This window comes from Rhagoletis pomonella, unplaced genomic scaffold (genome assembly GCF_013731165.1).
Source record: "Rhagoletis pomonella isolate Grant_MI unplaced genomic scaffold, Rhpom_1.0 Rhpom_scaffold_00007, whole genome shotgun sequence".
In the NCBI taxonomy this organism is placed as follows: Eukaryota; Metazoa; Arthropoda; class Insecta; order Diptera; family Tephritidae; genus Rhagoletis; species Rhagoletis pomonella.
Window position 1 is genome coordinate 50,724,114 of NW_023458561.1, and position 15,597 is coordinate 50,739,710.

The 15,597-nt window shown below is 37.2% G+C and overlaps 2 protein-coding genes across 8 annotated transcripts in view; one reads left to right on the forward strand and one right to left on the reverse strand.

Annotated features, from left to right (window-relative positions):
- Window positions 1-1,886: 1,886 nt before the first annotated feature.
- On the forward strand, window positions 1,887-4,004 carry LOC118743009 (dnaJ homolog subfamily C member 21). Its single transcript, XM_036475464.1, has 2 exons — window positions 1,887-2,705; window positions 2,765-4,004. Exons 1-2 carry the CDS (start codon window positions 2,100-2,102, stop codon window positions 3,965-3,967), a joined length of 1,809 nt encoding a protein of 602 aa, XP_036331357.1. The 5' UTR covers window positions 1,887-2,099; the 3' UTR covers window positions 3,968-4,004.
- Window positions 4,005-4,945: 941 nt separating this feature from the next.
- The window catches only part of LOC118743012 (LHFPL tetraspan subfamily member 2a protein), a 35,694-nt gene continuing 25,042 nt past the window's right edge, over window positions 4,946-15,597 (reverse strand). For 4 of the 7 annotated variants that reach the window (XM_036475469.1, XM_036475474.1, XM_036475468.1 and 1 more), the window contains exons 2-4: window positions 5,759-6,368; window positions 5,580-5,693; window positions 4,946-5,518 (exon numbers count right to left, since the gene is read on the reverse strand). In XM_036475469.1, the coding sequence (XP_036331362.1) occupies window positions 5,376-5,518; window positions 5,580-5,693; window positions 5,759-6,230 (729 nt within the window). In that variant the 5' untranslated portion in view covers window positions 6,231-6,368 and the 3' untranslated portion in view covers window positions 4,946-5,375. Of the gene's footprint in view, window positions 5,519-5,579; window positions 5,694-5,758; window positions 6,369-6,476; window positions 7,389-9,024; window positions 10,230-14,533; window positions 15,278-15,597 lie in introns of those variants that run through there. The other 3 variants (XM_036475471.1, XM_036475472.1, XM_036475473.1) reach the window with 3 other exon arrangements.

Below are 15,597 nucleotides of genomic sequence, written 5' to 3' on the forward strand. Positions count from 1 at the left end.
TCTCTGCATTACATCAGAGTAGCACAAAACTACTCCTAACATACTCAAATGACATTGTTGTTATATTTTTTCGTTTGTACACGCTTTTGTTCTTCACTTCGCAGATGCTTTTTTTGAAATGAATAAAAACCAAAAACAAAAATTGAAAATTACATGTTGCCTCTGACGACATTCGAACCCGAACATGCTGGGAGCTAAGAAATAATAGCTAGCATCTCTACACGTTTAGCTACAGCCAGACATGCAAATGTACTTTCAAATGCTTAACTTCAATCACATTTCGTTAAAACACGAGCAGTGATCGGATAACAATAAGCTGGTGCAGAGACACGAGTTGGTCCGCTACAGCATGACAGAGGAGCACCTTTGTAAGTACTCCAATATACCACAAATAGACTACATGGTCCAACGATTTTTGCAGGGTAGCTGAACGTGTAGAGATGCTCGCTGTTATTTGTTAGCTCCCAGCATATTCGGGTTCGAATGCCGTCAGAGGCAACATGTAATTTTTAATTTTTGTTTTTGGTTTTTATTACTTTCGAAAAAGCATCTGTGAAGTGAAGAACAAAACCGTGTACAAACGAAAAAATATAACAACAATGCCATTGTTAATATGTTGGAGTAGTTTTGTGCTACTCTGATGTAATGCAGGGATGGAGTATATGGTCCTGCCCTAGGACATCGCAATGTTAATTGGACCATATTTTTTATATGAATTGTGGTAAATTTTGGGTACTCCATGGCCCTTAAGGAGTACTCTCTACATGCATGAATGGAGTAGTCGCGATTTTTGCGGGGATAGTCTGCCATTACGCAGGGATTGCTGCGCAAATTATACATTGCAGATGCTTATGAATCGCCAAGTATTAAGGTTTAAACCAGATAAGAGGCTCCATTGATCTCATCTGGTCCCGACCTCGCCTGATGTATCTAATAGGTTTTTGCCAATCCTTAGTTGAAATGAAGACCGTAATTCCCAGGATAATTTTATTCTACTCCTATAATAGATTTGTTCGTCGAGCAAAAACTTGTACGAATTTGTACGAATTATCATGATTTTTGCCCAAATCGCGTTCGTGCAGACCAAAAAATGATCCATCACTCAAAAACTGAGAGCGCAAAGTGACAGTTCTCCTGAGTGAAGTTGCAAATTCTTGCTGGAAAACTTTTAGCCAGCAGGAATTTGCAATCACGAAAAACATATGATTGTGGCACATGGTTGCATTTTTCTACGATAATTTGAATAAATAAGTTCGTTATATTTAAATTTTATAAACACGAGCGATTTTTTTATGAAAAAAGAAAGTAAATAAATTTTTGTTGATGTTATTAATTCCAATTATTTGAACTTAACTCGGCTGAAAAAATTGTATTCGCAATCAGAATGCAATTGAAACCAGCTAGTACGATAAATAAATTGAAATGTATGTTAAAGAAAGTCAGAACAACAAGAAATATACATGTATATCCTGTTTTTGTCCATCTGAAAGAATTTTAAAAATTCTATAAAAAATTATTATATTTGAAATGCAACCGTGGACACCAGTCCGCTGGCTGGGAAGCTTGCAAATTCCTGCACATTTGCGTTCGTGCAGAAATTTGCAAGTTTCTCAACATGAGAGAGAATTTGAGGGAACTTTTTCTTTTTCTCTGATATTTTGAGTGATGGATAATTCTTGCTGGATTTTCGGGCGAACAGACCTAATAAATTGTTTCTGTCATTTAAATCGTTCAAGCAAAGATATAATTAATTTTTCTAATTTTAAATTTGAAATACTCCATTCATCTCTAATATCTCTATTGCAATTTTTCCAAAATCACCCGTATAACAATTTTCTGCGTATCTGGCAGCACATTTCAAACAGCTGATAATTTGACAACTAAACATATGGTGCATTTCACAAATTTCAAAAATGCCTGCAACAACGTGAATTCTGGTAAATTTTTTCCTTTCAATTGAATGGTTTTCCTTGTATTGCACAATAAAATATATTGGAATTGTGTGTATGGTGCATTTGTTAAATAATCTGCAAAGATCAACTGCCGGTAAACATTCATCGCACGGTAAATAAAAAATATCGTTTGGAGGATTTCCAAACATGAAGTGCTACTACGAAGAATTGGGGGTGTCGCGGGACGCCAACGATGCTGATATCAAGACTGCATACCGCAAATTAGCTTTGCGTTGGCATCCTGACAAAAATCCCGACTCGCTCGATGAGGCAAAGGAACGCTTTCAACTTATACAACAAGCGTATGAAGTGCTCTCTGATCCGCAAGAAAGGGCATGGTATGACAATCATCGTGATCAAATATTACGCGGTAAAAACTCCGAATATACCGAGAATTGTCTGGATGTGTTTGAATATTTCACTTCATCATGCTTTCGAGGATATGGAGATGATGAAAAAGGATTCTATTCAGTATACAGGCAGGTGTTTGAAAAGATTGCCGCCGAAGATGCCGAATTCATGGACGATGAGGATGAAGTTGAGCAGATACCCACATTTGGTGATTCAAAGAGTAGTTATGAAGATGTTGTGGCACCTTTCTACGCTTATTGGCAAGCGTATTGTACTAAGAAAACATACACATGGCTGTGCCCGTACAACGTAAAAGAGATAAGGGATCGGCGTGTGCTGCGCGAGGTTGAGAAGGAAATGAAGAAAATTATGCAGAAGGCGCGTAAAGAACGCAATGAAGAGGTAAAATATTTCTAATATATTAAATTACTATACGTTACATTATAAAAACTAAATTTCAGGTTCGAAATCTAGTATCCTTTATACGCAAACGAGATAAGCGAGTTCAAGCGTATAGAAAAGTGCTGGAGGAGCGTGCAGAACTTAACCGCAAGAAGCAAGAGCAGAATAGATTAGAGCAAATACGTAAACGGCAACGTGAGCTTGAAGAAATGCGCGAAAACCATAAACAACATAACCAAAATAATGATGAATATGAAACGCTGCTTAAGCAACTTGCACAAGACTATAGTGACAGTAGTGCGGAAGAAGATAGCGAAACAGATGATGATGAAGACGAGGAAGAAGAAAACGAAGTATTAGAATCTGCAGAGGAGGACTTCTATGTAGATGATCTTTACTGTGTGGCCTGCAACAAGGCATTCACGAACGAGCGCGCTTATGCCAATCATGAAAGCAGCAAAAAGCACCGCGAAGCCTTGGAACGCATGATACTAGAAATGCAGGCAGAAGAGGAAGGGCTTCAAGCAAATAATGACGCTGAGGAGGAGGAGGAGGAGAGTGAAGACTTGGTTGATAATGGAGCAGATGAAGTAGAAATAGATGAAAAGGATGTTCAAAGGCAAACTGAAGAATTCGGTGAAGCGGTTAATGCAAGTGTAACGCTTGACAAAGATGAAGCAAGCGAGGAGGAAGAACCTGCCAGTAGGAAAGCGAAGAAGAATAAAAAAGCACGAAAAAATGCTAAACTCAATAAAGCACAAAGACCCATCGAAGATGATGAACAGGAAGAAACCGTTTCTGCAGATTTCCTAGCCCAAGCAAAAATAGCTGACAGCGATGAAGAAGATTGGAATAGTAGTGGTAAGAAGTCAGCACGTAAAAACAAAAACAAGAAGCAGGTGAAAAAGGCTTCTATGGAAGATGAAAAGGCAAACTTGGCAGAACAAAATGCTAAAGTAACAGAGAAACAGGAAGACAAAGTGACAATTCTTCAAAAGGAAGTTAATGAAGTTAGTGAAACAGTTGCAGCAGATGTTGTTGTTAAGAAAACCCAACCCAAGGCAAAGTCAAAAGTCGTTGAGGAGTCTACAGCAACCACGAATGTTTGCGTGACTTGCAAGGCTACTTTTCCTTCTAAAAATAAACTGTTCAATCATTTGAAGATCACCAATCATGGCGTGTACATACCAAAAGCGAAAACGGAAGTGAATGCAGCAAGTGCGGAGGGTAAGAGTAAGAAGGGTAAAGGTAAAAAGAAATAAATGATAGTGGGAATATGTAGTGTCTCCTATTAAACGAGAAATGCGAATTTTCTACTTTTTGAAAAGGCTTGAATTGTGAAAATTTTAGTAATTTATATTACGATTTTGAATCTAGGCTATTTGCCTAGCTTTACTAAAAATGTTACAGTACAATGTCTTAGGAATCATTTTCTAGCATGCTTTATGGCGTTATTAGTTTTGGCATATTTCAATGAAGCCTAAAATATAGGAGTTTAAATACATGCATAACCGTGTAATTCAAAATTTTAGCTTTTTAAAGAGGTAAAGCTGATGCAGTAAATTTAGTACTACGCTTTTATTTAATTTGGGTTGTGTTTTTGTAAGATCATAAAAATTCACCAAAAAAGTCTTAGTTATCTCTTCCAACATTATAAATAGATATGTATAAATTTGATATGTGAATTAGATAAGGAAAAACTTTTCAACTACTAAAAAGCGTTTTTGAAAATGATAATGAATACTTTACAAAAAAGCTAGTAGCCGTCATCCAGTTAGCGAGTGGCGAAACGAACGAACTCATTGAGGTACAACCAAACTCGCTATCGTCTATCCGTGCTAGCTAACATTGTTGTTGCTTTCACATGTAAAATTCTTCTTTAAGCGACCGGAACTCAAACATAGCGAGCGAGAAGTGGTGAATCGATGACGGCTATTATTAACTTTATTTATTTCTAGCTTATTAACGTCTGCTTTTTTAAAGCTCAATTTAAATAAAATGTGAATATCTTAATGCCCCAAGTGCCACTCATAAAAATTATTTCTTACTGACTCGATGCATAGCTGTAGGCAACTAGATTTTCGAATTGATCCGCAATTCATACAATTTGTTGTCTGTTATATTTGCTTTAAAAAAATTATTCTGCAGTACTTACATACATATGTATGCGTATGTAAGATATATGAAATTCTATTCAGCCCAAAAGTAATTAAACAATAAATTTATCACACAATTACGAATATTTTCATAAATTTCTTTAATTTGCGATATTATCTTATATCTACATGCATACGTACATTTTTAAGCTTTATGAAGCCCCGTTTCAAGAATTTGTATGCCTCACTGGAGACAGGTCTAACAAAATGAGTTTTTATATACTGCTTGTAATATTTATATTAATAGGTATACATAAGTACATTCTTATAAATGCAAATACTATGATACTTGAGTATGTGTACACATAGTACGTTAGCTTACAAAACTTAAGCTCAGAAATTTCTCATTACTACTTATTTATTAGAAGATCTTAACACGATTAAGAAAATAAAAGCATAAAATATATTTACAAAACAGTTAACTTATGTATATGATACTCGTAAATTCGAAGCACAACAATCAATGCGACTGATAGGAAAAATTCCGTGAAGATCCCTAAAAAAAATTCGAAAATCATGGAATGCACACCAATCGATTGCCCTCCTCAACGCGGCGTTTTACACGCGTACGCATATTAGACGATTCTGCCTTCAGACTGATGCCAGCACAAATGAAACAAAGCACCGCTGCCGCCACAGCACAGTAGAAGGAAATGCCTAAGAGGATTTCAAATGCTGATAATCGCATATAAAGTAAAAAATGTTAGCAAGCGCTTACCAATAGAGCAACCGGCTGGATAAAACGGTTCGGCATCCGCGCCACATAGCAGCTGCACTCTGGGCACACCCCAGGCTAGTGGATGTAAAAAAAGCGCCAACATAATGCTGATTGCTGCAAAAACCAAATCAATTATTTAACATTAACTCAGTATTACTGCAATCGTACGAATGACTCACCTGACACCACTTGCGCACAGCCAGTCATATTGTGTATACTCTTGCCAAATGCCGATTGTCGACAGCAAGTGATGAGCGTAAATGCTACCGTAATCGAGTGCACCGCAAAACCCAGTGACATGAAGAACATTGTGACCTTCCACGCAACTGGATAGACATTGTTATCTGTCGCAAAACCATCCAAGTCGAAGGGGCCACAATGATAGCCATAGTTGCGCATCACTTTGCAGCGCGTATAGATGCCCACAGAGGGATAACGCACCGTTGGTACAAGCGACACTAACTGAGTATCATTTTGGACCTCTTGCTGTATGCCCGTTTGTAGGGAAGCGCTTGAGCCGACACTGACGAGCGTTGGATTTGGACCAATAAGCCATTTGGGTGTGACTATCGCCGAGACGATCAACATGTCGGCTATGAGGCTCAACACGAACCAGACTAGACTGCCACCGGTGATGATGATATAACACATATTTACTTAATTCCTTGCTTCTCTTGCCACAAAAATTTAATCGCTGCTCAGCTGGTATTAGTACTCCTACCTGAACCACCGCCGCTTGCTACTGACCGTGCTCAATGCATTTGAACGCTGGAGTGGCATGAAAAGAAACTGAAGAAATGCGATAAGCAAAAATCACTTTTAGGTATTTTATAAAGAACTAAACATAAAAACAAGTATTGAACAGAATGTTTGTTTGCTTTGGGGATTCTGCTTTACCCGAGCGCCCGCTATCCCTGCATTAGCTGACCCAAATTTCAGTTCCACAAAATTTGTGAGTAAACAAATTGAATACAACAAAAACAAAAGTATAGTGGTTCTCATGACTGCCATTCAAACGCTTCTGCATAGGGCAAAAACAATTCAACACTACGAAGACCAGAACAAAAAAATCACTGCACATTATAGATCGCTGAAATGACATCATGGCGCTTCATATTGGGATCTTTGTGTGCTTACTTATGGCATTATACATACAAGCCAATGATTTTATATTCAAAACTTGTGTGGCGGATGTACATACATATGTACATAAATATGTATGTACATTAGACTGCTTCGCGTGTTATTTCCTCCCTTAGTGTCAAAGCTGACTTCAAGAGGATTTAATTGCAATACAAATCACCACCCTAAAAAGAACTAAAATCGTGTTTTATTCATACATTTTCTCTTTGGAAGCGGACTTCTGAGTTTAGTAGAATCCTTTTCCTCATCTAGTCTGTTTACTTAGGAGTGGATGAGGGTATGTCTCTCATTTATTTCTATACCGGGCTATCGGCCCTATGGCTCATTTAAATCGCACATACCTATGATTTTAATTGATAGACCTGCGTATTAAGCAAAAACCGAGGGTTTTAATTCTCTACACCCTACTCGGTTTAATTAGGCGCAACAAAAATAAATCGCCATATACCGCCTTACAGCGTCTGGCTGGTAAGATCGAAAGGGCTATAGATTACGGCGAAACTGTGGGCCAAATATGGTAAAACTGCGTTTTTAGTTTTTCTCTCTGACGTCTGGATTTTTTTAAGGACTTTGTGGCTTCAAAGATATGATTACTTCCAAAGATGATTAAAAAAATTCATTCCAATGCACCAAATAAAGACACCCAAAAAGGTCACCAAATAAAAGACAAAATTCTGTAGAATTGAAAAAAAGTAAAATTGTTTGCTTCACAAGGACGAATAGGTATTGAAAATGTCCCTTTAATTAGTTTTATTTTTTTTTAAGCGAATGAAGTTAGAAGGACGAAATTCGAGGATGTGGTCGAGTGCATATTGCTCATTAACATACATATATATTTTTCGAAAATAATTATTGTTATTATTCAAGGATATTCAATGATAAAATGTGAAAAGAACATATTTAATACCTAATCGTCTTGATGCAGCAAAAAATTTAATCGGCCTTAATTCTACAGAATTTTCTCTTTAATTTGATAGTCTTAGTGTTTTTTTTTACATTGCACTGAATTAAAAAAAAAAAAATTTTAAATAATTATATATATCATATTTCCTTCAAAAAAAAAGTCCTGACGTCAAAGAGAAAAACTCAAAACGCAGTTTTACTATATTTGGTCCATGGGTTCCCAAATATATAAAATTTTTTGTGTGTAAAATTTACTGTCGCACGGTGTTATAAGAATGGTGCTCTCGTTGAAAAAAAATTTAATACAAGAATTTAGTGATGTGCGTCTTGATCGCACACAAATGGAGGGACATCATCTCCGAACGGCAGATGGGATTTTTTAATTATCCGAAAATTCGGATTTTAAAATTAATTTTCACGCCTGTATAGAGGAACACATTGATCACATCTAAGAGGCTTGACCTTCAACACACATCCACTCTCAGGGATATAGAACAAAACGGAGAACTTCCCACATCACTACAAGGTATTTTTCCCTAACGGATCCAACTGTAACAAAACCTTGAAGGATAGCTACATTTATTATTCTGAGGGCTACAAGGCTGACCATGGCAGAGTTCTATGGTATAAAACCCAGTACCGTGGACTCACAAGGTTAGGGGCCACATCATCGGGTACAAGAGATCTTCTAGATATCAGCGTCCCTTGTTCCGCTACTTTCAAACTAACTACTACTAACTCTTCATTTTTCCAAAACAAAACTTTTCCGCAATCTAATTTCTTATAATACAGAGATAGATAAAATCACTGATATGTGAGAAGAAGATGCAATACGACCTGAAAGGTTTTTATTTCTTTTTAGAACGTCCCTAACCCAGTATGCCCAAGACACTATCGAAATTGTAATTGGTTGAGGTCGGTTAGGTACCCAAATTGTAGCCTGCTGTCAATTCTATTTGTAATACCCGATCTATTAAAAAGGTTGCCGAAGAACCTAAAAGGCGAAAATTCGAATTTTCAAAATAGTTTTCATACAAATCTTGGTAGTTTCGTCAAAGTTAGAATTTTGCTGTTAAAGATGATGTCTCTTTTTATCATTGAGAAAGTTTCTTCTCATTTTCGTTGTTGGTGTTTGATAAGGGATGACGGAAAACCGTTCCACATTGCATCAAGAAAGTTTCTATTCAATAATGTATTACAAAAGCTGATATATTTTCCAAACCTAACTAGAGCTCATACTTTGCTTGGAGATGACGACTATATTCCCTATAAGAATTAATATGGACAAAGGTTGTGGCAAAATTAATTATTCGAATTTCTTTTTTCAAATCCCTGAAGTCATTAAATTACTAATTGAACTTTGGAAAGCCGTGTTTATTTTCAATTTCCGCTTGCTTACATTTGTATCCAATTTCAATTTGTTCAATTACGTTCGATAGGTATGACTTGGCCTATTAATTTGCATTACATATTCAACTTAATATCTATGTACATACATATGTATGTATGTATGTATGTATTTTCCTTTTCTACACTCCGCAGCTTGACCATTTGGCATGCCCATAATTGGTGGGCCCTCCCGTATTTTATTCCACTTTTTTTACTATCGCACTTGGCACATATTTCAGCGGCTAAAACTTATGTAGCTAATTTACAAAAACAACAAAACTTAATCCTGCTGCAACAACACGCGATTCACACATTTCGCGAAGACACACAAATGCAAGCATACATATGTATGGATGTGTGTACCTATATATATTAGGATGCCTCACGAAAAAAGTGGCTGCTGAAAAGCGACGGGAATCGCGGCTCACAATAACTTATTTTGTTCCAATTCGATGTCTGGATTATATAGCTCGGTCGGGGTTTATCAAAATACTTTTATATGTATGCGGCGTCGTAATAGGTGACGAATTATGGATCCACACTACAGATCCCAAAATAAAACCGCATTGTTTGAGGTTTTGAATAAGGCTAACCTGCTAGTTGTCCTTTAATGGCCGTTTACCTATATTCACAGGATAAGTTTTGGCGAATGTCCTCTTGTATTTACATATACAGATTTTTTTACGCGTTTATCGACATTTGGCTTGCAGCACAGTTTGGTGTCTAATACAACGCCCAGGCATTTTGCTTCAGAGGTTAGTGTGAGAGTAGTTCCATGGAGGGAAGGGAGTCTGAATTTGGTTCTTTGCATTTTCTTGGTAAAAAGCATCCCTTCTGTTTTGCTCGGATTCTCGCAAAGACCTTTTTTTTTTAATTCACGAGCGTGTTCCGTATATTGTTTGGAAAAGACCTAAGGAAGGATATACAACTTATTCGCTTCTTCTCGGGTTCGAAACTTTATTGATTGCCTTGTAGAATATTTTGAAAAACAAAAAAAAAACCTTTTGACTGGTTTTATCTCTTAGCTAAGCGCAAGGCTTAGAGGGCAGCCTCTAAGCAGAAAGTGTTTGGCCGAGCTTCTTCTGCAATTCGGGGTGAATTTACTGCGCAAAAGTTTTCTTAATATGATATGTAGTGTTTTGTACACACAAAAATACTTCTTCAATGAGATATGTATATTAGGGTGCCCATCGAAATTTGATTTTTTTTTTTTGAAATTTCAAGACCCAACCCCCTTATTTCCTTCTTTTTTGTAAGAAATATTATTGCTTATTTTTATAGATTTTTCAAAAATCATTTAGAGGTCACGACTTGCCATTTATGCCGATTTCAAAAATTTGGTCAAGATCGGAGAAGTAGTTTTGAGATACACATATCAGATTTAAGTGTGCAGTGCCACCCCCATTTTCCTAAAAAAAAAATCCAATTTTTTGCTAAACAGCGATTTTATATATCAATTTTGAGTAAATATTGATGAATTTCTTGCCCACATTGCTAAAAAAATCTGAAAGCCTGGTACATACACAACATAAATTCAAGGCCGTATTTATGAAAATTCGCCTAACTTCGGCAATTTGTATGCGATTGCAATAAATTAGATATCAGCTTATTTGAAAATAGATTTAATTTAAGTAGTACTACATATTTTGAAATTGTTGAAATTAGTGATGGTCAAAACTTAAAAAGGTCAACCGATGAAAACTCCCAACAATCCAAGTCTGACAATAAATTATTATACATCATCTCACAACATATCGATGGCTGAGTGGAACATCGACCTATCTCGGCAGCCAGTTCGAAAACGCCCTATCTCAGAAAATTTTTCAAGAACGCCCTACTTCAGAATTTGATTGGAAAACACCCTACCTGAGAAAACACCCTACCGAGCTAATAAAAGGAAGGTAAAAAGTAAAAATAACCACTCATGCTCATTTGCCCGTAGTTGCGTATGTAACGTATACACCCTGTAGCACCATATGCAGCCATCAAATATGTTTACTCGCACGCCTTAAACGTTTAAGATTTTTACACAGTGTCATTATGCATATATATATTATTTTCTTATGTATATACAAATTTTAGAATGACTTTCGAGTGCACCAATAAGAATTGTAAAAATGGAATTTTAGTTTCTCAAATTATAGTCATCTTTTACTCAGTGTACTCAGATATTCTGCAAGCTGCCATTTTCTTTAATTTCGTGGTGTACTCTTGAAACTTCACAGATATGTTGTATTTGATGCCAACGTCAATTGCCTCTTAAGCCGGGACCACACGATTTGTACATTTGTACAGATTTGTTCATTTAACCAGTTACAGAGTGGGTTTTTCTTTATTGTGCTGAACTCATTCTCGATACAAATTTCTAGCCAATTCCACTCTGTGGCGGCCAAAATATACAAATGTACAATTCGTGTGATCCCTGCTTTATATGAACATTCTCTTTGAAAACTTACCAAAGTTATTAAAAAACCGATTAAGATTTTTCTTAGTGAAAATGAAAAAAATAGTCATTTCGGTTTTAAGGCAAAAATTGATTTTTGAAATTCTGGAACTCCATTGATTGAAATAAATCCAATAAGACTGCTTTAGCTTTTTTGCCGAGAGAAGGGAGTGACCCTAAAAAACAACTCGTGGGATTTACTCATATGTATATGGGATTAGGTCATATTTTTTCATGATCCATCCTAATGTACAGATTCATATACACTTACATACTTTAATATGTCTGTAGCTCGCCATTATAGTGGAAAACAAAGCGTCGGAAGCACAATGACCTGTAAATTATTTCAAATTAGTGAAAAGTGTTTATGGAAAAAGGGCACTGCGAGGGCGAGTACTCGTAGACCTGACGCCAAATAAATACAGCGGGTGGTATGGAACGCTAAGAGAAAACCTGTGTACGCTTTGTGGTTGATGTACTACATATGTACATAGTTAGATACATATGCAATGTTGCGCCTATTGGTGAGGTGATTTAAAGCTTTTGACGCGTCTGAAGCGTGAAAGTAATTTAAATGTAAAACAAGCAGCTGATAGTGGCACTTTTTTTCTACTTTATTATATAGATGGTGCGCCATGCACTGAATTTGCCTTAAACACGCTCAATGCGTCAACCCGACAATTAACGGTACAATTAATTAAAATGTAAACAAAAAGCGCACATATGTGACGTTTAGTTTCAGGCTGGTTGCAACACACAAAGCTGTTGTTAAGCACTTCCGCCCACTGAGTGTTCAACAACGAATGCATCAGGGACTTCATTTATACATACATACATATGTAGTGCCATATAATACACATTACTTTTTTATTCTAACATTTCCAGTTCACTTTTTAGCCCCTTTGGCAAACTACATACACTTAGACAACCCATTGTAATTGAAGTTTAAATGATAATGATGATGGCTCCCAATGCGGAAGCTATAAACAAATTGCAACAGACGCAGGCCTTGTTGTAAAATATATAGTACAACACATGTTTGTTTGTCTAACAGTAAACTTTTCCATGATCCCGCGCCGCCGCATCGGCTGAACTTCAATTACGATGGCCCATCAACGGGATATCTGCTGCGCTGACATTAACTTTTATCCCATGGACCATCTTCCAATTGGTGCACAGTGTTCAAATTTCATCATCGTCAGCAGAAAAAAAAATTGCACTGAATTTGGTCTGGAGTTGGCCACATGAAATTGGACCTTAATCTAGCTGAATCGAACTAAAGCCATATGGGACGTAAGGCCTCGTTTTTTTTTTGTAAGAAAATTTTGTTGGAAGCATAATTTCGGGATTTGTAGACAGCGAACTACCATCGCGTTCATGCAATTTGCTACTTCTGGACTTCGATTTGGTGTCCGAAAATTCTTAAAAAGCTTTATTCTGAAACTTGGTGCAGGGTTATAATCTGGAGCCGCTTATTAAAAGATTACGGGCTTTAGAATTAAAGAGTTTCCATGAATTGATCCCAACGTAAGATCGATTTAAAAACGAATATACTGTACGCTCCCTGGAACAATATCAAAGAATGATCTTTTCTTTTTAACTAGTGACTCTAAACATTTTCCTAACTATCTTACAACAAGCACAAAAACGGATTCTGAACACCTAAAACATATCAAATGAGAACTTTTGGCTCGGAGTGTTGTGGAAATTAAGAATTTATTTTGCCATCCAACAAAATGCTACAAAAATTTTAGTTTGAATACAACCGCAACCCGACCGGAAATGAAATTGGATGCTCTTTATTCACATTTCGGATATTCTATCTACCGAGCTAATTAACTACTAAAATCAGAGGTTTGATTCGCTCTAACAACAACTATACATAGGTATGTATTATGTAGCATTGAAAGCGTTTGGATCCAAAGTGGTGAAGTTAAGAATTGTTCGGAAATGTCGCGTACCGCCAGCATCATTGAGTCGATGGCCCAGAAATGAAGATCAACGAGGCAGATAACCCCAGAGCATGTTTAAATTATGAAGGCTACACTTCTCCACCCCGCTGAATTGTAATAGCACTGAAGTCAGTGAAGAAGATGGACCCATGCACTCAGCTGTGGACGACGAAATCAATGCCCTACCGGCCGAATATGTCGAGATACAAATAGGAATTGCTTGGATGAGCTATTTAACCCTCTGCGACTGACGTGGTAGTCTGACAGAGAACGAATGTTCGACATTTTTCCCGAGCTTCAATAACATTGAGTTTATTATATGACTATTTCATTAACGAGTATACTGCGGAAGTTTATGCAGAAAACAAAGCCTAAAAATATGTACCACTTAGCTATAAGAAACATAAATAAATTTGTATACATTTTGGTTATTGTTATGTGGTCCATAGTTTTAGGCTTCGTTTTCTGCAGTCGGACAAGCATATGCCTGCCGACAAAAATTAACAAGCCTTTATACATTGGCTATGGTTTCACATACGACGAAGAGCTCCACATCACTTTGAATTTCATGAGCAAAGAAAGCGAATAACGTAGCAAGAGGCTTCCATCTGGTGCTCGATAGTACCCATTCTTGAGTTAACCATATCAGCTCTCTCTAAATAAGAAAAGTCCCTCGGTTAGACCTAACTTCAATGTTTGTTCCAGGTGGGTTATATGGTTCCTTGATTAGCCGAAACCTAAATTTGTTGTGTGGAAAAAAGTCCATATACCTTGAGAATATGTCCTGCCAACTGTCAAAGGATGTGAAGTTAGGCTAATTTTGTTTATAACCGCCTACTAGGAAGTGACAGGAAAATAGTTAAGGACGCGACATTTTAACAAGTTTAGCTATTTTTCTTTTAAATGAACAAAAGAAAGGTAGCAAAAACTTATTAAAATGTCGGGTGCCTATTTATTTGAATGTCAACGTATGAACATTTAGATTAGGTTAGGTTAATCTGGCCGCCGTTGAGCCGCACATAGACCGTTGCCAGTTGGAGTTCGGTTTTACGCGTTAAAGCAGACATCACAATGCATGTCAACGTTTTTTTTTTTGCAAATTTAAGTAGATATTTCAGCCCTACTTTTGAGATGTCCTCTAACTTCTCGAATTGGCAGGCTCCCAAGCATTTTAGTCGGGTTTCTGATCAGCAGTCTCATCTGATATTTCATTACCCTCTATTCCCTTGTGGCCGGGCACCAATAAATATGCATCCTTCTGTCGGCGGCCAGCTTGTCAATGGCTGCCCGGCTGCGAAGTTCGTTTATGGATGAAATACTATATGAGGTAACTGCCTCAATTGCCTATGCAAATTAAAATCCGATATCACGCTCAAAAAACACTGTATTTCGCTGTGCCGCCAATAATATGAACTTCTGGAGATGGAGTCGCAATAGACGCGCGTCAGCCGGGTTACAATCAAACGAGTTGATTGGACTCACCAAGCGACGCGTCCGCGGAATGCTTTAGTTGCTGAAGCTCCCACAGCGCTCCTCACTGCACTTATAAAATATTTAATTTGTTTAGAGCTCCGAAAAGTGACTGCAATCACCAACACAGGCAGGCAACATCAATGTGGAGTCAGTCCAGGCGGTGGCGGCATTGATGAGATGAGCGCGCGTCAGCCACTATCGCATCATCAACAGTTGTTTTACATGTTTCTAAAAAAGCTGCAGCTGTTGTTGTTGTTATTGTAGCACCACAATTTGACTAGCTGTTGTGGTTGTTGTTGTTACTGCATGCGCAGATCGTTATTAGTTGGCTGTTTGATGGCATGTGGCAATGTGGCAGGCTGGCTCCTCATAATTGGATGATTGTGTTTTGGCAGCTGAAAGAAATAAGAGCGCCGCGCGGTGCGATGCGGCAGGGTTGAGTGCATGGCGCTTGTGGCTTACAGCAATGTTGCTGGCAATGCAGGGCCATAACAAAAAGCGCAAGGCATTGTAATTGATATTGTTGTTAGAGATCTTTGTGTACTTGATTTTTTTTTTCTCAATTACAAATTAAAATTGAGTTGCATTTGGTTTTTTTTTTCACTTTGGGTTTGTGGTAAGCGTGGGTTCAATGAAAAAAACAAACAAACAATAGAATAAAAAATAAATTCATCTTGGCAATAAAGTAATAACAACAATGCAATGCACATACTCG